Source organism: Leptonychotes weddellii, chromosome 6, assembly GCF_054177405.1.
Source record: "Leptonychotes weddellii isolate Sample4059 chromosome 6, ASM5417740v2, whole genome shotgun sequence".
NCBI classification, from domain to species: Eukaryota; Metazoa; Chordata; class Mammalia; order Carnivora; family Phocidae; genus Leptonychotes; species Leptonychotes weddellii.
In genome coordinates, this window is record NC_138374.1 from 96,527,536 (window position 1) to 96,552,195 (window position 24,660).

A 24,660-nucleotide genomic window follows, 5' to 3' on the forward strand; every position below is an offset into this window, starting at 1 on the left:
GAATCATAGAACATTACATCAAAAACTAATGATGTAATATATTGTGATTAACATAAAATAATAAAATAAAAAAATGCAGAGCATTTTTCCTCTAATGTTTTAAAAGAGACATTTCTTTTTACATGCTATTAATTGCTGTGGTACAACTATTAATTGCAGGGTTTTTTTTTTCTATCAATAGAATAAAACTTCTTATTGTGCCATCAAAAAAAAAAAAAAAAAGGTCCTAGAGTATGAACTTACCCAACAGATTGTTGCCCCACTTTGTAGAAATTTCTCCAGTTATTCTATTACTAAGATATTCAGTCAATTCTGACTATTCAAATTTTCAATATCGTGATCAATATGTGATCCAGATCAAAAGGACTAAAATCTATGAAAATAAACCATCACTTTGAACATTTTTAAAAATAGATAATAAGGATTTGTTACATGCAACTTCCATCTACATACACAACTTTATTTTTGGAAGCCTGAGCCATCTATAACATAAGCAGGGCTAAACAAGGCAGCTGGTGATTTCATTTTAGTCAGAAACATAATAGGCATAATGGCAGCAGAGGTGGCTGCTCTGGTCTTAAATGCAGATGGACTGTTTGCGTCTTTTATTCATAATGGTTGTTCAGTGTTCTCTGGAAGATCAGGAAGCTGTGTCTCACCCTAATCACTGAAGTAATGAAAGGAGATACCCGCAGCAAGGACTGCAACCGCAAATGCTGCAATCACACCTACAAGTAAAACAAACACAAAACAAATGGAAATGGAATGAGTGAAAGAAAGGCTTAACTGGTCCTAGGCTCTGAAATGTAGGCAACGATGGGCCTAAACAACAAGATGCACCTGCACAAACATATATGCTTATACACACATGTATATGTATTAAAAGCCAGCCAAGTCTTAGGAGGAAAACACAGCAATACGTTGAATAGATGGCAAAGGCTGGACTGGTAATCATGTACTTCCCCACTTAGCAAAACCTTCAAAAAAGAAAAAAAAAAAGTATCTTTCTTACACACATGTGCACTCACACACATTTGAGAGAAAAACTCACATATACTTTAAAAAAGTTTCTATAAATATGCACACTGACATTCCAGCCATTTTATGGTACCTAGCTTAAACCAAAAGACAGCTCCAATGGGCAGTGGGTCTCAAACATGACAAGGCAAAGTCATCTGTGTAACTATTCAAACTAAAAAACTCAAGATTCTACCATTATAAAATCTAAGAATTAGTAAGTTTGTGTTGGCAACTTTTAGTTTTACTTATTTTTTCCTGGTAACTGTAGGTTAACCAAAACAAAACCGACCAGAGCAGTCCAGACAGACACACACATACACACACACTTTGGTACAAAGAATTTAGGTAATTATCTAATGAGTAAGTGCCAAGAAAAATCTTCTGGCTTCTAACAGTCAAAAGTCTTAATGCTTATAAAGCATTTTTCAAATTGGCATTCCACTTAACAACAGTCTACATGTTCTTTAATCAATATGTCTGAACAATGTTGAAGTGATTGCCACGCTTCTTGGAGCCTTTAAAATTCTGAAGTTCGGGGCGCCTGGGTGGCTCAGTCGTTAAGCGTCTGCCTTCGGCTCAGGTCATGATCCCAGGGTCCTGGGATCGAGCCCCGCATCGGGCTCCTTGCTCTGCGGGAAGCCTGCTTCTCCCTCTCCCACTCCCCCTGCTTGTGTTCCCTCTCTCGCTGTGTCTCTCTCTGTCAAATAAATAAATAAATAAAATTTAAAAAAATAAATAAAATAAATAAAATAAAATTCTGAAGTTCATTACAAATTTCCAGACTTGAATTTGACTTTTTTCATAGAACACGTATCAAAATCTCCTACAATAGCAGTTTTTCAAAGAACACCAGTCTGAAAAGCATTGGCCCAACTATAGTAACTGATTCCCGAAACTCAACAAGTTTTTCTTGTAAAAACACAAAAAGTGGGGTGCCTGGGTGGTTAAGTCATTAAGCATCCAACCCTTGATTTCAGCTGAGGTCATAATCTCAGGGTTGTGAGATCGAGCCCCACATCAGGCTCTGCACCGGTGTGGAGCCTGCTTAAGATTCTCTCTCTCTGTCTGCCCCTCCCACCCCCTCTAAAAACAAACAAACACGCCAAAAAAAATTAATAGAAAGTGTCATGTTTGAGAGCAATTGCAATAATGCAGTATTTATAAATCTTTCCATCTCTTCCATCTCCAGGGACTAGCACTTTCCATAATAATAAATACAGGCTTAATCTAGCACCTCTAAGAAAGCAAAATGTAATGGAAACAATTTTAAAATAATGAGAAAACTCAAATCCAAAATACCATCTTTTCAATGTTATAAAAGAAATTATATACCTATGTTTTGCTGAATTTTCAATATTACTGTAGCTTTAATTGGTTGCTTTGGTTGTTCATCATCTGTGTTGTCCAATGAAGCTTCAGTATTCATAGAGTAACTCATACAAGCTGCAAGAGGATAATAACAATCAATCCTAAATAAAATGGGAATAATTCCCATTTTAAAATGAGTTTTAAAGAAGAACATTATAAGGAACATATTATCAAAAAAAATTCAGTCTCCTATATTTCCAGTTTCTAGTTTTCTCAAGGATTATAACACCTTAGTTCTAGATTACATTAGCCTACCAGCTTCATTTTTCCCCTAACTTCATCTATAGATCAAAAAGTTGAATGAATAGTACAGTTTTATTCATGTTAACACACATACAATTTTGGTTTTTCTATTAGTAAATATCAGTACCAAAAAACTTCTTTTGGGGGGGCCACTAAAATCCTTATTTCAGATAACAAATACAAATAAAAATAATGGATGAAGCATGAATTACACTTATTTGCTACGGATTTTTTTTACTTGAGTACTTGTATTTAAAGAGCACAAAAATTAACAAATAATACATTATATGTTAATAAAAAAATAAAGAGCACAAAAATGGTTTTTCATGATACATTACTTATACATTTAATATTGAATTGTTATATGCAAGTCATGCTCTAGTATGTCAAATTTTCTGCACAAGTAATTAATTTACTTCTATAAAAATATTTCATTGCTCTATTTTCATTTTTAATCTGTCATACAAAATCATACTGATTTGATACAAATCTGAGATAATTTTACTGAAGCAGAGTATTTTTCAAGGATGAGTAACACGTTGTCATAACAATTTATTTATGTTTGTTTTTGGTGGGAGCTTCTGGGATTTTAATTCAAATCTCAGACACTTTGTCATTTTACTAGTATCTGAAATTTAAATGCAAATAACATATTATTCGATATGAAATTAGATCTTAAGCATTCCTTAAAATCAGGTAATTTTAACTTCAGACAAGCTCCAAATTAATCATGTAAGAAAGTAACCTTTTTGAGCAACTGTCAACAAAAGAGAAAACAAGGGCAATAATGAATGCATGCTAAGTTGTAAATGTGTTCAATTTCATTCCAAGCTGTTGATAGTTAGGCAGGACTATTTAGATGCTTAAAATAAAATGTTACAACTTAAACTCCTTAGTTGTCTTCTTCCAATCCCTGAATACTGAAGTAATGAGGTTTCACTATACTCAGTGATTTAGTCATAAAAATACATGTTCATTATTACTTCTCTTTCCTTTATAATTAAATTATCAATGTTTAACCAAACAACAAAAATTAATTAGTTCTGATATAAAGACAGAATTGGCAAAGATGAGTTTCACCCGATTTTAAAGGTATGTCTTCAAATTTTTAGCTGATACTGTAGATAAAGTGCATCTGAATTACTAACTTAGTATCTAGTAGGAGATGACTAATGCACCTAAGAAATTTTAAAGCCATAGTTATCCCTTACCTTAAGTGAGTCATTTTGACAAACAAATTGTTCTTCATCCCTTAAGTCATTTAAAAGTATGTTATTTTAAGGTATTTACCTGGCAAAATATGTATTTCAAACATAGCAACTACTTGGCAAGTATATTATAGAATAAAAATAATTAAATAATAATCAGCAAATAATAACATCAAATACTTAGAAAATAAAGCCGGATTGTTATAACAAGTTTAACACCCTTAAATGTATAGTAATTTTCATTTTTTTTAAAATATCTTATTTATTTGACAGAGAGCGAGACAGCGAGAGAGGGAACACAAGCAGGGGGAGTGGGAGAGGGAGAAGCAGGCTTCCCACTGAGCATGGAGCCCGATGTGGGGCTTAATCCCAGGACCTTGGGATCATGACCTGAGCTGAAGGCAGACGCTTAACGACTGAGCCACCCAGGCGCCCCTCAATTTTTGAACTTTAACATTTGAACTCCACCTTTTATGGTTTATTATATACGAAAGCCCTAATTTCAAATATATAGGAAAATTTATACATACTATAAAATATTACTGTTATACTTTAATGTTAATATTCTTTATTATAATTCAGAAAGTTCATTATTTAAACGTCTTATAATAATACTAGTTAATATCACCTTACAGTTATGTATCTCTTTTTGTTTAGAAAGTATTTTCCCTAATGTTTGTACTAAATTCTCTTAACACCAAGAGAATCTGGGATTCGGAGGGGGATTATTTAAAGTTACACAGATGTAAGTGGCATACCTGGACTCAGTTAAAATATTATCTTCATAAAATTATGCATCTAATATTTTTAGTAAATTAATGAAAAAATAATAATCCATTATTTTTATTATTAATAAAATTTATTTTTGAGTAATTAATGAATGAGTAAGGGAGTGAATGAGTAAGTGAATATAATTCTAAACGAATAGGATGTCATGAAAAATCACTTAATTTTTCTATTAAAATGTTTATGTTTTTACCCTATCCTATAATTTGGGAATATGTTATTTTGCTATTAAAAATATGCTAATTACCAAATCATTTCTTCTAATTCAACAGATATTTGAAAAAGCAAAACTAATGTAATTCTAGACAAGTCATATTCTTGGTCACAATACATCTGATGCCAGTGTTCAATTCCTGAAAAGCCTAGAGTTACTTTTATTACATTCATCCTTCAAAATGAACTCAAATGTCACTTGCTTTCAGAAGCTTTCTCTAACCCCATAAAAGGATAATCCCTGTGCTAAATGTTCTGATAATTCTGTTCATCCTTCTATTATAGAACTAATCACTTTATTTAGAGTAACCCATTTCTCTGTATTTCCCTCTAGACTGTGAACTTCTTCAGAGTCAGAACTGTATATTTGATCTCTAGAACCCTAATGCTTAAAACAGAGTAGTCAATCAATCACTCAGTTAGGATTTATATAAGTTTCAAAAACAGGAAAGAGTCCTTAAAGAATCATATTTAACATAATGAAGCAGTATCTTCAATACATTATACAATATTAGAAAAATATATAATCTAGAGATCATGAGTTTGATACAGCATACATTCAAGTATATACACCTAAACTTTCCACAAATTGCTGTTTTGTTTCCTTTGTGCAATATTAAACTCTTCCTATTCAGTTTATCTATCTCTATAATAGATTACCAGCATAAAAAAATATAGACAGAAAATAATTTTAAAATACAGTGTGAAATATACAACTAAGTACCAATATTAAAAGCTTATAAAAAATCAAAATCCATAAGAAAAGACTAATGAACATTTATATATCATCTAAGATTAAAAAGTGGATTTTTAAATACTTCAATTACTAGCTCATACTAATATTTAACATGGTACAGTGTTCATGATAAAGCTTACTGAAAGAAAGCTGAAAAACAGGATTAAAATATATTTAGTATACATATAAACGATAAAAACAATTCATTAGAGAATAGCATTTAAATTTGATAATAATAGCTAAGAAGTATATTATCTTGATGATATAAATAAGTCTTTTAATTATTTGCAAGGATATTTCAAAGAATTCTAAGAATCATTCAAAACTAGGGAGCTTTTAATATATTTGGAATTATCCACTGAATACTACAGAGCATCAATTTATACAATAGATGTGTGCTTTCAATTAAAGTGAAACATAAAGCAGTAATAATAAACAATGAAAAAATGGAAACAGTTTACTAAAATCGAAAAAACTAATGTCAAAACTTGGTTACTGTAGATTGTTATCGCTAACCTACAGTCAAAATATTTTCTTCTCATTGAATAATTAACAAAATCACTGGAAACTCTAAAATTTTAATCATTAATGGTAAGTTCTTACTCTTATGACCTTACTACATGTTCTGCATAATTAACAGTGCATACATATTATATCTTCCAAATCAGGCTTTTTAAGGAAAGGAATCTCGTCTTTGATTTTTTATCTATCACATTGCCTTGAACAGAGCAAATGCTTAATAAATATCTGATAAACAGACGTACTAAATGCTGTAAACTAGAATTAAAATGTCTAGTGTTGCATAATGTCATATGTTTTAAATGTTCTATACCCCTTAAAATGTTCTGAATTATATCACCATAGAGCTATGACTATCATACCCTTTTTAAATGTACATGTTCAGTTGTAGTGCCCTACACAAGCCTTAAAAACCTTGTATCTGGCTAGATGTAAACTTTACAATTTTTCAAGCATAAAATAAGTGAAAAAAAGATGTGCAATAATTTCCAAAAAATGGCCTATTTAGTATATATCAGTCAATTATTAACAAATATTTAAGAATACCTATCATGTTTGAGGCATAGAGCTGAGTACAGCGAGAAACATTCTAGGTACTTACTCTCAAAAATCTGACAGTCTGGGCATCTGAGTGGCTCGGGCAGTTAAGCGTCTGCCTTCAGCTCAGGTAATGGTCACAGGGTCCTGAGATGGAGCCCTGCATTGAGCTCCCTGCTCAGCAGGGAGCCTGCTTCTCCTCCCCACTCCTGCTCTCTCTCGCTATCTCTGTCACTATTTCTGTCTCTTTCTCTCAGATAATAAATAAAATCTTTAAAAAAATAATCTAAATGAAATCTCTCTCTCCCTAAGCTTTTATATCTGATTTTTAAAGTAAGTTGTAAAAATGATTAGTCAAAAAATAAAAAAATAATAAAGTAAGTTGTGATTGGGTCAAATTTTGCATACAATGCTACCCTTTAATCTTTCATGAATGTAATACACACTATAAGTGTGACAAGTAATTCAAAAAGAATATGAAAACCATCTACTATAATAACAGATCCAAGATTCTAGCCAACAAGTGAGAAATTATACTGACAGAAGATGAAATTAAACCAGAATTATGCAACATCATTCACTTAAGTCAAAAAAATTTTTGAATGATGCAATGAAGATGGCCATGCTAAAATAAATATCTAGACCATGGAAAGTAGTAGTTCTATAGTCTGTATTGGTTAGGTCCCATGGAAAGGAATTGTTAGAAAAAGCACAGACTCTAGAACCAAATTGCTTAAGTTTAAATTCTAGCTCCACCATTTACTAGCTGTGTAACCCTGGAAAAATTATTTGACCTTTCTGAGCTTCAATTCTCTCATCTGGAAAATGGGACTAAGAATAGTATCTACATCACAGGGCTATTGTAAGAATTAAATGATTTATATTTGTAAGGCTCTTAAAACAGTGCCTATACATAGTAGGTTCTATATAAATAATAGCTAATAATATTATTAGAATATTAGGTTGAATTCAGGGTAATTTATTTAAAGAAAGGCAAACCAAAGTATATTTAAAGAAGTAGTTTTTAATCTTTCTTAGGTCACCAACCCTTTAATAAATCTTTTTCCAGAAAAAAATTATACAATTACTTTTAAGTGGTTTGTGGATCTCCTGAAAGCCAGCTATGACCCCAGAGGTTATGGGTACCACAGGTTAAAAATTCCTAATCTATAAAAAGACAAACAAGGTGGTAAGAAAGAATGAGATCTGGAAACTATAATAAAGAGACCAGTTAAAGGACTGTGCAAATATTTGGCTTCAACATACTTAAGAGCATGATAGTTGACCTCAAATTTAAAAGCATGGCCTCAGTAAAAAAGTACTCATGTTTTACTGCTCCAGATTACTGAATAAGGTGTTAGTTATAGGAACACAGACTGGTATTTGGAATAAGGAAGAATACAGTCTAAATCCCCATCTCCTAGGAATATAAATTTCAATGTTAAAAGAAAGAGAATGAACTAGGTCAACTCTAGTGATCCCAAGTAAAATTCATTCAGATTATCAACAACAGAATGGGTCAAGAACTATTGTCAGGCAATAGAGACAAAAGTGAACCATCAAAAATCCCTACCCTGATGACTCTAAATCTGGTTGGCAGAGATAGTGCAGCCACTAATCCGGGAAAACATATTTCAGAAAGCAGCAAACATGTTTACCAGTTTACTTTCAAAGTACCCATCAGTTAGGGAATATACTATAGCTATCCCTTAAAAAATGATAGTTTTCAAAGGATTAAAACACAGATGCTCTTTTAACATCAGATACTGAGCAATTTGAAGTATTTTTTTTCTTTAAAATAAGCTTACTGTTCCACATCATAATTAATACTAACCTGGAGTTGTTGAGAAAAAAAAGAAAAAGAAAACAAAACAACAAACTCACTGGTCTCCAACTAATCTAAGACTTTACTGACAGATTTGATATTCACCAGTGAAATACTTACTTGACTCATCACTGTAACAGAGTACTCTGAATCAAATACTCTTATTGGTGGGGGCAGGAATTAGTTAAGTCACAGAAAAATAATTAAGAAGTTAGAATTAGAAAAAAGACTTAAAAATTGTTATATTCAAATTTCATAAACATCCACATTCAAAAGCGGCCTAAAGACTTTCTACTATTATATCAGAAATCTGAAGTTCGATAAATAGCTACATACTCAATATTTATTGATATTTGCAAATAATTACTTTTTTTTAAAAAATATTTTATTTATTTGAGACAGAGAGAATGAGAGAGAGAGAGCACATGAGAGGGGGGAGGGTCAGAGGGAGAAGCAGGCTCCCTGCCGAGCAGGGAGCCCGATGCGGGACTCGATCCAGGGACTCCAGGATCATGACCTGAGCTGAAAGCAGTCGCTTAACCAACTGAGCCACCCAGGCGCCCTGCAAATAATTACTTTTATCACATATTTTTAAATGTTTCAGGAAGCCTGTCATAAACTTACACACTTATTTATAGATATATTTTCATATCTTTCTCTCACTACACAAAACAAAAGCAAAGCAAAGCAAAACAAAACAAAAACAGCCTTCTAAATAAATAATATATGTTAAAAAAAAAAGAAGATAGTAGGACGGGAAAAATGAAGGGGGGGAAATCAGAGGGGTAGACAAACCATGAGAGACTATGGACTCTGAGAAACAAACTGAGGGTTTTAGAGGGGAGGGGGTGGGGGGATGGGTTAGCCTGGTGATGGGTGAGGGCACGTATTGAAAGGAGCACTGGGTGTTATATGCAAACAATGAATCATGGAACACTACATCAAAAACCAATGATGTGATGTATGGTGATTAACATAAAATAATGAAATAAAATTTTTTAAGAAGTCACAATTAAGAATTAAAAAAAAAAAAATGACTCAAGCGTAGTTATCAAAGACCACAAAGGTAACAAGCACACCAGAGACCAGTTCCTCACCTTACTTTCATTGTGACTGAACGTTACCCACCTAAACTCAACAGCCAGAGACCCACAAAGGAGATTAATTCAAGAAGTGGAAAAGGGGGGCACCTGGGTGGCTCAGTTGGTTGGGCGACTGCCTTCGGCTCGGGTCATGATCCTGGAGTCCCGGGATCGAGTCCCGCATCGGGCTCCCTGCTCGGCGGGGAGTCTGTTTCTCCTTCTGACCCTCCCCCCTCTCATGCTCTCTCTCTATCTCATTCTCTCTCTCAAATAAATAAATAAAATCTTTAAAAAAAAATAAAAATAAAATAAAAAGAAGTGGAAAAGGGAAGTCAGATCACAAAATGGCACCTTGAAACAACATCTGTGCTTCAAGTGTTTTGCAAGTTGGCCCTAATATCAATAAAAATATATTTTGATGGAATCAGTATTTTGTGATAAAAACTGGGACAAGAATAAACTGTGCAATATTAAAAAAAAAAACAAAAAACAACAAAAAAAAGAATGTAAGGTCAAATGTGAAAGTGACATTTAGGAGGAGAAACTGTTACATAATTAGATAGTATGGCAAATCTATGCTCTATAAAAATAATCTTGATCTAATGTTTGGAACTGCCCATTTAACCTTAGTATCCCAATTACGTGAAGGTGTAAGAAAATAAAGCCCACTAGTATCGAAAAGATGTTTCATAAACTGTTTAAAAATGCTTAACCAAACAATTAAGATAGTGAATTTTAAGAAAACTTTTCTTATAATAAAAGAAACACCTAAAAGCTATGTATTTCCACCTATTTAAAGCTGAACTTGTCTTATGAACATCTACTTGCTAGGCTTAGAAAAACCTTAAGTAACTTAAATTTTGGTAGAATTTTCCAGGAAAACACTGACTGCATGTTTCTATCTGTAGAAATTAAACAGACACATTTTTAAATGCCTCAAAAATATCAAACTGAACTAGTGTTAAAGAAATCTAAAGACGTCCTTAAACCAGATGCCTTATAGGTCATCTTAGCAAAAGTCTAATCGGGTTCTTAAGTAACATCATATAATTACCTGTGTTTATTTCCTCTGCAATTTCCAAATCTTCTATTTGAATCATATGATCTAACATCTCTATAAAATGGTCTCTCATTTCTTCAGCTGACTCATCACCAAATTTATAATCACATAACATTACAGTGGATCCCGGAATGGGGACGAAAACTCGGTGAGGGAGGATATGAAACTCTTTTTCAGAATCTAAAAGGAGATAGAACATTATCAATATTTAGATAGGTCTGTCACTAGCATCAGTGATATATTTGTATATGAAATATACACTAATAAAAATAAAACCTAAAAGGCCTTTTCATGTCTTAATTGATTGGACACAGAATTGCTCTTACTGAATTCTGCTTTACCTCAATACTCCTGGCCTCTGCAAGGGACTAAATGATACTCCTATGAAATGTAAACTTAACCACTGCCTTCAAATGTGAAGGTATTGTTAGCTATACATTCTTTCTTTCTTTTAAGTTATATATTCTTGTATTATCCACTGTCCTATGAAGGAATACCCAGGAGAATTTTGTCCCTGGTCTCAGAAATTGTTGTTTTTCTTGTTTAACCATACAAGCACCGCATTTTATAAATATTTCTCTTCTTCATGCAAGTTTGGAGTCAAATTAGTGGCCCACCTACATCAAATGTATAGGAAAATTGAATAGCATTCATTTTGCACTAATCTTACCACTGACTTCATCTTACCAGGACATCAAGATACATGCTTTGTATACTCATCTTACTACCAACTCCATCCTGCTTTCTTTTTCATTTTCCTCTTGCCTCATTCTTATTGCTAATAATTTTTATCTTGTTAAATTGTAATACCTTTTTGCAAACAGCTTTAAATTATCTTTAGAAAAAATCTGGATCTAAATAATAAATGTTTCATTCTTTGAATACTCACAAAGTAAAATATAACATTCCCCCCAATTTCTAACATTGTCACTGTTCTACATGAACACATAATTATTGTTTGGTTCAACACCATCATTCTATTGAACTATTAACAAAGATAGAGATTTTGTGTAAAGAATCACCTCTTTCAGCAATGGATATGATTAAGCAGCCAATGTACAGATCAAGTAGAAAACTAGGGCTCACTTTAAAAGCAATCTACATTTCCTTATCAAGAAACTAGTGGTAGCTTTAGCTTTACAAACAAAAGATGACAAAGAATGCCTTAAGCGTCACAGAAAATGCTATGACTTAAATTAGTGTTCCTGCAGATTCAGCTTATCTTGTTGTCATATGAGAACTGGGAGAATTTTACTCTTTGACCAGGCTGCCTCCTAGCGGTAAAATTATATTACTGCAATTTTTACTGTAGCGTGTATATTGTCCACACATTGAAATTAGGGATGTACTATTTTATTTTCGGCTACAGTTTCTTAAAACAGGTTAAGTTCAAAACTTTCAAAGATGGCTACAATATATATGTGTAATTGGCATGAAAAATTTTAAAACTATTTCAAGCTGCATTAATTCTAGTTTTCCTGAAAAAGAAATAAATTTCTTTGGTATAAAATCAAACGTGAAAGCAGTAGTTGCGATCATTTTAAATTACTCATTTAAAAAAAGAACTTATAATTTTCAAATTAAAAAGTTAAATTAGGGGCGCCTGGGTGGCTCAGTCGGTTAAGCGGCTGCCTTCGGCTCAGGTCATGATCCCAGGGTTCTGGGATCGAGCCCCATATCGGGCTCCTTGCTCGGCGGAGAGCCTGCTTCTCCCTCTCCCTCTGTCTGCTGCTCTGCCTACTTGTGCTATCTCTGTTAAATAAATAAATAAAAATCTTTAAAAAAAAAGTTAAATTAGCCATTTAGTATCTAAATAAAACCAAGTTTTTTTCTGGTTGGTCTGAGGTTAAAAAAGGGAGGATCTTTTAAAAAAACATTTCTCACAAAGTATTCTAAGAATCCTTTAGGAATATTCCCACAGCAGAGCATCTAGTTAAACATTATTTGAAGTAAGTTCAAAACAGAGAAAAAATTCAAGGCAATATAAGAATTGGTTTTTTACTGGTTAAGAACAGAATCCTAACTCATACTGGAGTATTATAGAAACTTGTGTACAATAGTTGAGATCTGAGTTGATTCTTGAAGGATAAGTAGACATTTGTATGAAGCAAAGCGAAGTGCCATCTAAAGAGCAAAACCACGACCAAAGGCAAAGAGGAATACAGATATGTTCTCAGAGGACAAGTGATATGGATGGATATGAATATAGGAATGGAAGAAGGTAAGAGTCTTCAATTTTCACAATGAGTAGGTCACCTGCTGAGAGTAAGTTGGGCAAGACTGAATGTAGGCTGAGAGAAGCTCTGGAATTCTTAAGGGGAATCTGAGAAGGGGAAGACCATAATAAGTTAAAGGAATGATTGGACTTACATTTTTTATTGTCATTCAACTACATCCGGTTCTTTCATCTGGATAGCCAGAATTCAGAGACTATGTTTATTTTAAAGATTAGGAATGTAAAGTTAATATGCCCTTTGCAGACTTCCTTAAGCATGCAAAAAAACCCTCTAGTTCAGGTTAATTTCATGGCATACATTCTACATTTTACCAAATTACAAATACATAAAATCTTACCAGTATAGAAGAAAGATAAGCTAAGTAAAATGAAGACTAAATCTAAAATCGAACAATTTGGTGTATATACGTTCAACTTCAAATTTTACTTTTGTTTGTATTATTACACTTGCAATTTATTCTTTTATTGTGGTATCTTAAGATCAACTAAGATGTTGCTGAAATAATTCTGTTACTAAAGTTTAAAAATATATATATTTATACTTGCTTTCTTTTCGAAATACAATGATACACTTCCCAAAAATTAAAGTTAGGAAATTTTAAAGACAATTATCAAGTAATTCTCTTTATCATCTCCAATATAATAGTAACTACCACTTACTGAACATATAGTTTACCTATTTGTATTAGGGGCTTTACAAACATCATCTTTTTTAATCTCACAACCTCAAAGATTATCTACTATAATCCCTGTTTTCTAGATAAGACAATGGATGCTTGGATAGACTAAATCATTGGTCCAAAGTGACTCAGCTAATGGTAGAGTAGACACAGAACCCAACCAAATATGTTAGTCACTGCTTTTTTTCCAACAAACTACAGTGACCATTCTCTTCACACAGGCCTCAAAGGCCACTCAACTACCAGTGAAAACTTTTATTTTTAAAAAATTTAGGAAGAGATAACATTAGATAACGTTAACTTCTAATACATCAAATTTAATGTATAAATATCACAACTGCTGTGGGAAGTAATTGTACTGCTTGAACATCAGCAAAAATTTAAAAATACTAGCTCACTCAATATAAAGTAATACCAAGACAGTCATATAATACCAGTTTACAAAGCACTGTTAAATGGAATAGCGTATTGAACTAATGTGTATAATAGGGTAGATTTTGGCACTAATGGTGAATGCATCCCCATGTCCCTGAAAATCCTAAAATTCACAGTTCAGTTGTAGCACATACTGTTGCTCAAAAAGTGAAGTAATGTTTAGCACCACGAGAGTTATCACATACACAAAGTAGTAAAAACAAGGCCACCCTAACACGAGACTGATAGGCTGACCGGGTGACTGACTGATCAGGTTTTACCTACTTTCCAAAACAAAAATCTCAATCCAATTGTTGCATGTAAGATTCAAATTCATGTCTCAGAAAAACTATACATTAGTAAATGGAGCTTCAGGGTTATTTGTGAGTATAGGAAGGACAAATGTTAAATCTGGCAATTCTGCTAATCTATCATATTAGGAATATAAAAATTATGACTAGTCCACCAAACCTAATATACTACCTATCAATAGTACTACAAGAAGTGTATTACATAGTTACATAGAGTTTTTCCTATTAACATAAAAATATTCCCTTAACTAGCTAATGTATATGTTTCAATTATGTACATACTCAACTGTGAATTGCAAGTGCAATCGCACCTGAATGGTAGGAAGGTAGAGAAAAATGTGTAACTTCAAAAAGCATACTCAGTATTATAATTTTCTTTTGGAGTAAAAATATTATTATTAATACAAATTATGGAAATGGTATAGTTTATAATTTTCAAAACGGAATAATATAAAAGGTTAAGACACCATGACCCAGGCTTTTTAAAATCTGATAAAGTGTTAGAGTAATAATGAGTATATAAATTGGTATTCAAAAAAATTTGGTATTAACAGATCAATTGCATATATACCATAAATTAATACCTATTAAAATTTTATTATATAATACTTAAACACTAATAAATATTTTTATTTTGAATAATATTTTTTTTAAATCTCAGATTTAATTAAAAAACATTAGCTTTAAAATGTTAACAAAAGGGCACCTGGGTGGCTCAGTTTGTTAAGTGGCTGCCTTCAGCTCAGGTCATGATCTCAAGGTCCTGAGATCAAGCCCCATGTCAGGCTCCATGCTCAGTGGGGAGCCTGCTTTTCTCCCTCTGCTGCTTCCCCGCTTGTGTTCTCTCTCTCTCAAATAAATAAAATCTTAAAAATAAAATTAAATTAAATTAAAAAGTTAATAGTTTATCCATTCTGGCAGAAATTCATGCAGAATTTTAAAAAAAAATCCTCCCTGAGACTGTTAAAAGTTGACAGATTTGTTATTATAAGGTGTTCTAAACATCTTTTTTTTGGGTGGCAACTGAAAAACTGTCATTCACTAAGAAAAGTAAAAGATGCCATATTGTTATAAAAGATAGATCTGGGTAGTTACAAAAGATGATGTATCTATTACATTTTGACATCCTATTACTGTATCAATTGAACACACACAAAAAATGTTCTTAATTTTATACTCATAACTTTTTTTCCTGGAATTTCATTCAAAAGAAGATCTTCAAATAGCATTTCGCAACGATCTGCAACTGTATTCAATATATCTCTCTTCATTGCCTATGAAAAAACAAAACAAATTACAATAAGAAATAAAACCCATTACTTTAGATTTGCACTATTTTATTACCACCCTCCCCCAACATAATTGACTTTCCTATATAATCATGTCCACTAAAATAACTGGTATATCATTCCATTTTTTAATGTCCATTTATTTAACATGCTTATTAACACATTAACAGTTTAATAGCAAATTTGCTTAACCTTCATTTAAATAATTAAAACCAAATAAATGAATGAAATTTTCCATCTAAAGAAATAATGCTAGTGTTCCAAATTAGGAAATGTATAACTATGACAAAAGTGCCAGTCATCATTTTTTAAATTTCTGGATAGAAATTTTACGGATTACAGAATATTACCTAATAATACTTCCAATGAATACTTTTCTTGTTATTTAAAAAGTTTAATTTCCCTCCAAAGAAATGATTTCAAATGCACTAATATATCACAACTGTGGAGCACTGAATAAATTTGTATAATCATCAGTTTAAAAAAGGCATTTTAAAACAGACATCCTACATATGAAAATCTTGGGACCAATTACATGGTATATTTGGACTAGCCAATAGATTGGGACTTGATTATCAGTTAAAATCAAATTCATAATTATGAAATCTGAGATTGAGAAAAATTTTAGGATTTTTGGATAGTTACATCAACATGCTTCTGTTTTTCATATACCAGTTATTCCTTTTGTACCTGCACAGCATCTTTAACCTTGGGTTTATTGCTATGAATATAGGCTCTGCATTTCACAGCACCCTTAAGGTTTACAGAGCCACTGCAGATCTGGACTGTGGCTGTGGATCTGCGGTCCGAATTCAGAAGCTGAAAGACAAAATCTCTTTAAGTTCTAATAGCCAGCAATTAACTATATGAAACACTTAAAAATTATATAAGCCATTTCATGAAGCAAGATAGAATTTTTGACTGAACCAAGTGTTTGAAAATATTTCCCATAAATTATTAAAAGAACTTCATATTCCTCTTTACTAAGTTATATATTATTTTCTGAGTATTTTAAATGTACTCTGATGTTAAACACAACTACATCTAAATTTTTTCTTACTAACATGACCATCTAAAATACCATTCTTTATTTAACATATTCACTAAAAATATATTATTTGCAGATTACTCGGTTAAATACTGTTAAGATAAAAGATGTGTAAAGAAGACATATATATATATTTAGTACATCATCTGTGTAGTAGGATATATAAGGTATGCAATATAAGGTTTGCACAAAAATAACTGGAATAACAGAGGTTGTGATAAATTTGGTAAAATGATAAGCAGTGTAAAGACACTTATTTATACACTTTTGACACTTAACTTCCATAGACTAAAAGTAATGCTATATGTTCCCCAGCAGCAAAAAGGCAAGTCAACTGCGGTTGTCACCAGAAAATGACATGAGTGGTTGTAAGCAGTCACTTCCATTTACAAGCTCATTCTTCCGTAATCTAAGGAGTGTTAATTCATGCTTGGTTTCAAGATGTTTCACAGATGTTTTTAACCTTATTATTTTAATAAATGCCCAAACAAGGAGAGCATTAAAACAGTGAAAGTACTACTGGAAGCCTATAAATCACAATGGAAACAAAAATTGTGATTTTAAAAAAGGATACCCCATAAATGAGACATGGTAAAAATAAAAATTCTAAGTATACCTAGAATAAATAGAGTCAATTCTTAAGAACAAAAACAAATCATGCAACTTATGAATAGTGTTATATGTGCCTCTGCAAAAAGAATAATCAGGAACTGAGGAGGAAAAATGGTGAAGAAAATGAAAGACTTAATATATAGCTACTGAACAGTCAATGTCTAATGTAATTCAAGCAAAGCTAGTTTGTTTTTTTTGTGTTGTTTTTTTTTTTAAGAATTTAAACTTAAACACAGTCAAGTTCTTATTGGTAAGAAATTTGTCACAGACTGAATAGTTTAAAAGGTTCCAAGTCTGTTTAAAAAAATGTCTTTCATCAAACCAAACAGCAGGGTGATAATGCTCATATTGTATCTGGAATAAGCTTCCTATGATACTCGTAGAGATCTATATATCAATAAGGTGAGGGTGGAGGGAGAGTACTGGGCTTCCCTTATCCACTATGCGGAACTTTACTATTGATGAAACTATTCCATTTTGGAACATAATGCCCTATTTTATATATTTAATATCTAGCATATGTTTTATAGTATATAACACACTTATAATAATATATAACATAACATAACATAATATAACACTATCTAATATTATACAACATGTAATAGCGCCCTTAATTAGGGCACTATTTTCCAAAAAGGACTAGACTATACATTACAGACTACATACACACACGGAGAATTTTCAAAAGATGTAAGGATTAACTTACTCCTTTCTGGTAGAAATATACCTGTGTTCTACAAATGTCAACTCCTCTTGGTTTCTTTGGACTTAGGAACAAAGTAGCTTACAAAGAGACTCTGGGAACCTAACTTGGTCATAAGTGGAGGAATTTCTGTGACAATGATATAGTATTTTGGAAAAGAAAAGATTCCTCTGGTTATGATCACCAAAAGAAACTTTACATAAGTGGTAGCATTTGGGGTAGATCTTAAAGTACAGACAGGATTCTGACTGTCTGAATGACAGAGAAAAGATGGTACTGGCAAGACACATGGCTCAGAAAATAAATACGATTTTAAAGGCATAGAAAGCAAACCTCTGAAACAGTAAGTATGAAATTAATGAATAGGTATGCTGCGGCTATGAAGAGCCTTGAATTAGACTTTTCTAAGTAGTCAGTGTAGAGCACCTAAGAAATTTTAAACAAGGAGATTAACACAATCAGTGCCTAACCCTTATACATACTCAATAAATACTTTCTAAAAAACACTAATAAGTAAATAACAAGTGAATGAATGCAAACTGTGACTCAGATAGGATAATCTGACGGTTTATATGTAGGATAGACTGGAAATATAGAAGATACTCCAAGAGACATACAAATAAAGGTATCAGGATTTTCAGAAAAAGAATCACTCTGGACAAGAATGAACAGAGACCAGTTAAGAGTTATATGTAATAATATAGGTAAATTAATAACATTGTAAGACTAGTGGCAGTTAAGACCGTAAGGAAAATAGAAGATGAACTTAACATTGCAAAGGAAAAATCAACAAGACTTGATGGAGGTTAAGTAGGAGGAAAGTGACATCAAATATTTATTGACTACTTATTACATATTAGTCATTTTAAAGTTTCAAGCTGGCTGACCAGTGGAATGATTGATAAAAAGATATTATACTGTATAATAATAAATATTATAATAAATTATCTCTCATAATATTATCTCTCCTTTCTGTTTTCCCATAGTCTACACATCTACCAACTCCAATTTTCTCACTAAAATAATTTTAAGTAAATTATTTAAAAAACCAAAAGGTCACATAAGCATATCTAGTAAAAAGCATATAGATACAGGAACAGCTTTAAAATAAAGGACACATCTAGGGGTGCCTGGATGGCTCAGTTGTTAAGCGTCTGCCTTCAGCTCAGGTCATGATCCCAGGGTCCTGGGATTGAGCCCCGCATCGGGCTCCCTGCTCGGCCAGGAGCCTGCTTCTCCCTCTCCCACTCCCCCTCTCTAGCTGTCTCTCTCTCTCTCTGTCAAATAAATAAAATAAAATCTTTAAATAAAATAAAGGACACATCTAAACTCAAAGGTACTAAGAAGAGAAATTGAGAACTCATGTTGAGTGCCATTAAGTCCAATGACAATTTAGTAAATACTATTGCCAAACACAGAGAAGGAAAAAAGAAATTAAAAAGTCCTCCTATGCAAATTATTTTTAAGTCTATTTTACTTAGTTAAAAAAAAATACAATATTTGTATTTGTACAAAACATACAATAAAAAATATCCTGTTCTGCATGCGTTCTTTTAGGAATAATTAGTGGCTTTAACTTTTTATTCTTCAAGATACCCGACTTCCAATTCTGAAGAGATGTGTAATTTAAAACAACTATATAAAAATATAAAAGTTGCTAATAATATGTGATTTTTACCAAATCAGAGGAGGTATAAATATACTTCAAAATTAAGTATATGACAACTCTTGGCACATCTGTGCATACATCTTTTTAAGTTGTTAAGAACTACAACTTTGCTCATAAAACCTACAACACAAAATATCACACACACATACATGTATGTGTATGTATGTGTTATTTATATATGTTATATATATAAAATACATATATATTTTTAAATTGCTCTCTACTTGATGCTAAAATCTTAATAGCCTTGAGGCAAAAGACCAAAATAGGTTTTATTAACATAATGCTTCTTGGAAATAAATTTCCTAGAACTAGACATTTTTTACACTTCACATCTCTAAAATTCTTTGACTCTCTAATTATAAATATAAAAACCAAAACAATTTCATTATGATTATTCTAAAAAATAAAGTATTTTAGATAAGTAGTATTTTAAAATATTTACCAACTGTGTTAGCACTTTGACATCAAAAGAATGACTAGTTGCTTGAACATTGCCTCTAGAAGATTTTTTCTGAAAAAACACAAAAGTTAAAAAACTAGATTACTGAGACTGGAGTGGAATACAAAAGACAATTTAGGAACTATCTTACATATATTAAGTAACTTAGAGGAAAAGAAAGTCTTATTATTTGTTTTATATTGGCTTTTTCTATAAATATGTTACTTTGTGTATTGTCTATCAGTGTATACTCTTAAAAACCATTAATTCCCTACTTTTATTCCTCTAAAGTAAGGACTGGCAAACTATGGCTATAGGTCAAATCCAGACCACTTCTAGTCTTTGTAAATAAAGTTTTACAGAACGCAATCAAAATCATTCATTTACATGTTATCTGTGGCTGCTTGTTGAATAGTTGCCAGAGACCATGTGGCCCACCAAGTCTAAAATATTTACTATTTGGTTTTTACATAAAGTTCACTGACCCTTGCACTAAAGGGAGAGATTACCAAAGTTCCTCTTCAGATAGATCAAAGCTATTTTAGAAACCTGTATAGATCCCTTCTATAAAATGGTCAGTCTTTTAAACTGCTATCAAAGTAGAACATGTACCTTTAGTTTTAAGCAAGCAGTTTACAATTGGGAAATTAGATAGAATTTAGATGACACTCCCTTCTTCAGATTTCAGGATTCCAATTAATTCAGAAATTAGAAATAAGAAGTAGATGGAAACTGTTTTCAGGAAGGCAAGAACTAAAGAAAAGTCATCTTTTATTTTTCCTTAAGCACAAATAATTTCATAAGTAAGATGATTTTCTCTCAACTCACCTGTCCTTCTAATAGATCACAATCTTCATCTTTAACTTGTCCATTAATCAAATAAACGCCATTTTCTATTTGCTTAGCCCAGTGTGCAAGTCCATTCTTAAAAGGAACACAACATGGATATCTTTCAGATATAATGTCATCTCAATTAAACTCCCTAGGGCCCACTTTTTTTCCACCTAATATACTCAAATGTTAATGTGGTAATCAGTAACGTGGTATTTTATTTTTTGAGTTAACATTTTGCCATTTTTTTCTTCATGCATTTTTTAAAAATTTTTGCATATAGTTGACACACAATATTACATTAGTTTCAGGTATACAACATAGTGACCCAATTTATTTATACTTATGCTATGCTCACAAGTGTATCTACCATCTGTCACTGCACAACACTATTACAATATCACTGACTATATTCCCTATGCTTGCTTTTATTCCGTCTCATAAACAACAAAAAAAAGTATATCCCCAAATTTTGGCAACTTAGCCATATTTAATAATAGTTTTTCTAATCTTTATCCCAAACTAACATTCATATCACACACTTAGGAGGCTTAATAACTACATGATCATAGTCAAATAAAATTCAATAATTCCCATTATATTAAAAGTGAGAAAAGAGAAAGAACCTCAAGAACAAATATATAAAGCAGTACTAAAGAGGAAAAAATAAGCAAGTTCCATTTGCTTCCTTCAATAGGAAAAAAGAAGAGAACTGAAATAAGAACAAAAGAATGGTACAGAAATACAAAAGAGGACTGGAAAGGAGAAAATAAAACTAAAGACCAAGAGGAAAAAAAAAAAGACCAAACAGTATACCTTTTTATAGAATTATATTTTATGTAACTATATTTTACAATGTACTTAACTGCATGTTAATCAAGAAATATTTATGGAGCACCTATTATGCTAAATACATTAGTATTATAATGCTGTCCTATCTCTAAATTTCTAATTTGGCTGGAGTAATAAATTAGTCACCCGTAATAATATCATCATAATTAGCATGTAATTTTTGAGGATTACAAAATGAATGGCATAGACAACCAAAATAAAAGCAGATTATCTGTTCAGTGATCACTAAAGAAAATTCATTTTGCCCTGATACCTTTGTATTTTTCTCCAGAGTATAGCTGACAGAAGTGGTAGACAGTGGGATGTGAATATTAATATGAACTGTACACTCTAATGAAAGCCATGAAGTTGATAGTCCATTTTGATACTTCCAATCTGCTGGTTTTGCTGAACTCTTTAGCAGTGGGGAAGGTGGAAAAACATAAAATATGTGATTTAGGTAAAATACACGGATCAATAAAATATAAAATGTACAACCTAATAAATCATACAAGCTGATATCTAACATATTTGGCCAACTTCTTTCATTAAAGGGCAACAGGTTAAAACTAAATAGAAATAAAGCATGCATTAAATTCACTATCCTTCAATACATTCCAGACAGCCTTGGCAACTCCATCCCCCAGTGCTAGGTTAAAAAGAATCCGTTCTCTGGTTCTCATCTGTAACTTTGACAGTGTCAATTCAGAAGCTTCTGTGTGGAGCAAATAACCACTGAACGACTATCAGGTGCCAGATGTTCTCCTTTCTGTCCTATCCTCTCTTAACACAATACTGCGAAGTTACTTTTTCATATTGCTTTTAGACACCTTAGCAAAATGTTAGTCTGGATTCTGCTAGTAGGTAGCTTGCTTACTAGGCAACATAACTACCAAAAGCCCAGATGCTTTTACTACCAACCTCTCAAATATAATACTAAATGCATAAATAGGTAGGGGGAGCTTAAGAAAAATATTTGAACAACAACAAAAACTTTTTTCCTTGCTTGTAATGAAATTAATCATATTTCAAAACAAAAAGTGCAGGTGGTTGTAGACATCGATAAGAAGTGAAAGCACTGAAAAATTTTAAAACTAAATAACTGAATTTTATTTTAAAAATACTTTGTAATACAAAAATCTTTAAAAAGCAATTTTTCTTACCTTTGGATCATGGATATCATAAGTTCGACAAAATATTCTTTACTGATTAAGGATAGAAATAACCAAAAAAAGAGAATTCTTGATTAATCAAAAGAAAATAAACTATCAAAAAATCAAAATAAAGTACATGCATCCAAGAGTTTTTATAAAATCATACCACTTCGTATACTTAAAGATATACATATATATTTATATGTATGTTTGCACAAATACACATACAACTTGTAAATAAACATATATACATTCATATTTTGTATAAACTAATATATATGTACACAAAAACTGTTCTGACTATAATACTTGTGGTGCTTTAAACTATTCCCTATTGCTTAAAATCCTGCTAATCACAATGAATAGAATGGAAGCACTTGCAAAATTTTCCTCAAATACACACCCTCTATAACAAATAGGAGTGCTGTTTTGAATGGAGTCAAGTCTGAAAATGTTTATTGGGTCAAAGGGCCTGTAAATGAGTTACAAGCTCAGCTTCTGCAGGAATGATCAGTTTTTGAATTTTGTCTTTTGCAAGTCCTAATTTACTGGTCCCTTGCACTGCTTCGCTCCCTTGGTGTGGCTGCCTCTGGTACTCTTGCCCTGGCAAGATGTAGAGGAAAGAAGCTAAGGAGGCCCTAAGGAGGCTTTTAGTGTCACTTGATCTTGGCTAAAGACATAAAAATTTCTTGGATGTCCTACAGTGTCCAGCTCAGTATTATCTGTGCTCTGAATTGGACATTTTGAACTGGAGGTGAAAATTTAACATGATCAAAGCCATTACTTTGCCTAAGCTGTCAGATGGGCATCGACCTCTCTTGTAGAGGACCTACTAAGCATCAAAAAATGGGGTAGTTGGCTGGTAAAGAGCTCAGAATCCCCAGTCCTTGCCACCTTTCTTAAACTCTTTAACAATCCTAAGACATGATTAACGACCATTATTTCTATTATTATTGTTGGCAGTCCTAATTATGTGTTATTTGAAGGAAAAACTTCCAAATTATGCCTGTTTTCAAAATACAATTTAAATAAATATTTTGGGAAAAAACTGCAGGAACATTATTTTGATATCACATACTTTAAAATATAAACACCTAAATAAAAGATACTTTTTTGTAGAAGAACAAATGTGAAGTGTCACTCGTTCTGAGATCTCCTCTTCTGTGAAATTCCACAATCTCCTTTTATTCATAGATTTTTCCATAGCAAATACTAGCTGAAAGAGAGCAAAACACACATCAACTTAATGCAAAATAAGAGAACAAAAGTGAGTGCAGAAAAAAGATAATTATAATGTCTCTAAGCTCCTAATTAGCTTTAAAATTCCATGATTCTATCATTAAATTTTATTTTCTTCAAAAGAAAGAGTAAAACTGATTATTAACTTTTTGGATTCCATTTTCAGGGATCTATAAAATTTGGGTTCTAAATGTAAAAATATAAATCACGGTCATTGATCAACTGGACATAAGAAATTAATTTCGGGTAATTAGGATTTAAGTTTAGAAGTATAGAATAAAGACTATTTTAATTAGAATGAGAAATGACAAGTGACTTTTAACCTACAAAAATGAAGCAGGTCACCCTTTTGGGATTTCTTACTAAATATCACAAAAGATATAAGGCACTATACAGTACACATAAAATATAGTAGTAACAAACTGAAAGTAAAAAAAAAAATCAGAAATAGTGACATACATTTATGCCAGAAATAAGAACTATAAAAATACATACCTGATATGAGTAGAGGGGTCATAAATTTGACTCTAAACCTCCTAATAATAATGTGCACAGACAAACCTAATCTGTTACCTAATTCACATGGTCCATAAACTGAACA

General features: G+C 32.0%; 1 protein-coding gene across 5 annotated transcripts in view; it reads right to left on the reverse strand.

Moving 5' to 3' along the window:
• Positions 1 to 439: 439 nt before the first annotated feature.
• The window catches only part of ODR4 (odr-4 GPCR localization factor homolog), a 35,486-nt gene continuing 11,265 nt past the window's right edge, over positions 440 to 24,660 (reverse strand). For all 5 annotated transcript variants that reach the window (XM_081824706.1, XM_081824708.1, XM_081824707.1 and 2 more), the window contains 10 exons: positions 23,930 to 24,036; positions 22,830 to 22,866; positions 21,941 to 22,081; positions 20,833 to 20,928; positions 20,008 to 20,076; positions 16,218 to 16,346; positions 15,422 to 15,512; positions 10,592 to 10,777; positions 2,353 to 2,463; positions 440 to 728 (listed from right to left, as the gene is read on the reverse strand). In XM_081824706.1, the coding sequence (XP_081680832.1) occupies positions 661 to 728; positions 2,353 to 2,463; positions 10,592 to 10,777; positions 15,422 to 15,512; positions 16,218 to 16,346; positions 20,008 to 20,076; positions 20,833 to 20,928; positions 21,941 to 22,081; positions 22,830 to 22,866; positions 23,930 to 24,036 (1,035 nt within the window). In that variant the 3' untranslated portion in view covers positions 440 to 660. The remainder of the gene's footprint in view (positions 729 to 2,352; positions 2,464 to 10,591; positions 10,778 to 15,421; positions 15,513 to 16,217; positions 16,347 to 20,007; positions 20,077 to 20,832; positions 20,929 to 21,940; positions 22,082 to 22,829; positions 22,867 to 23,929; positions 24,037 to 24,660) is intronic.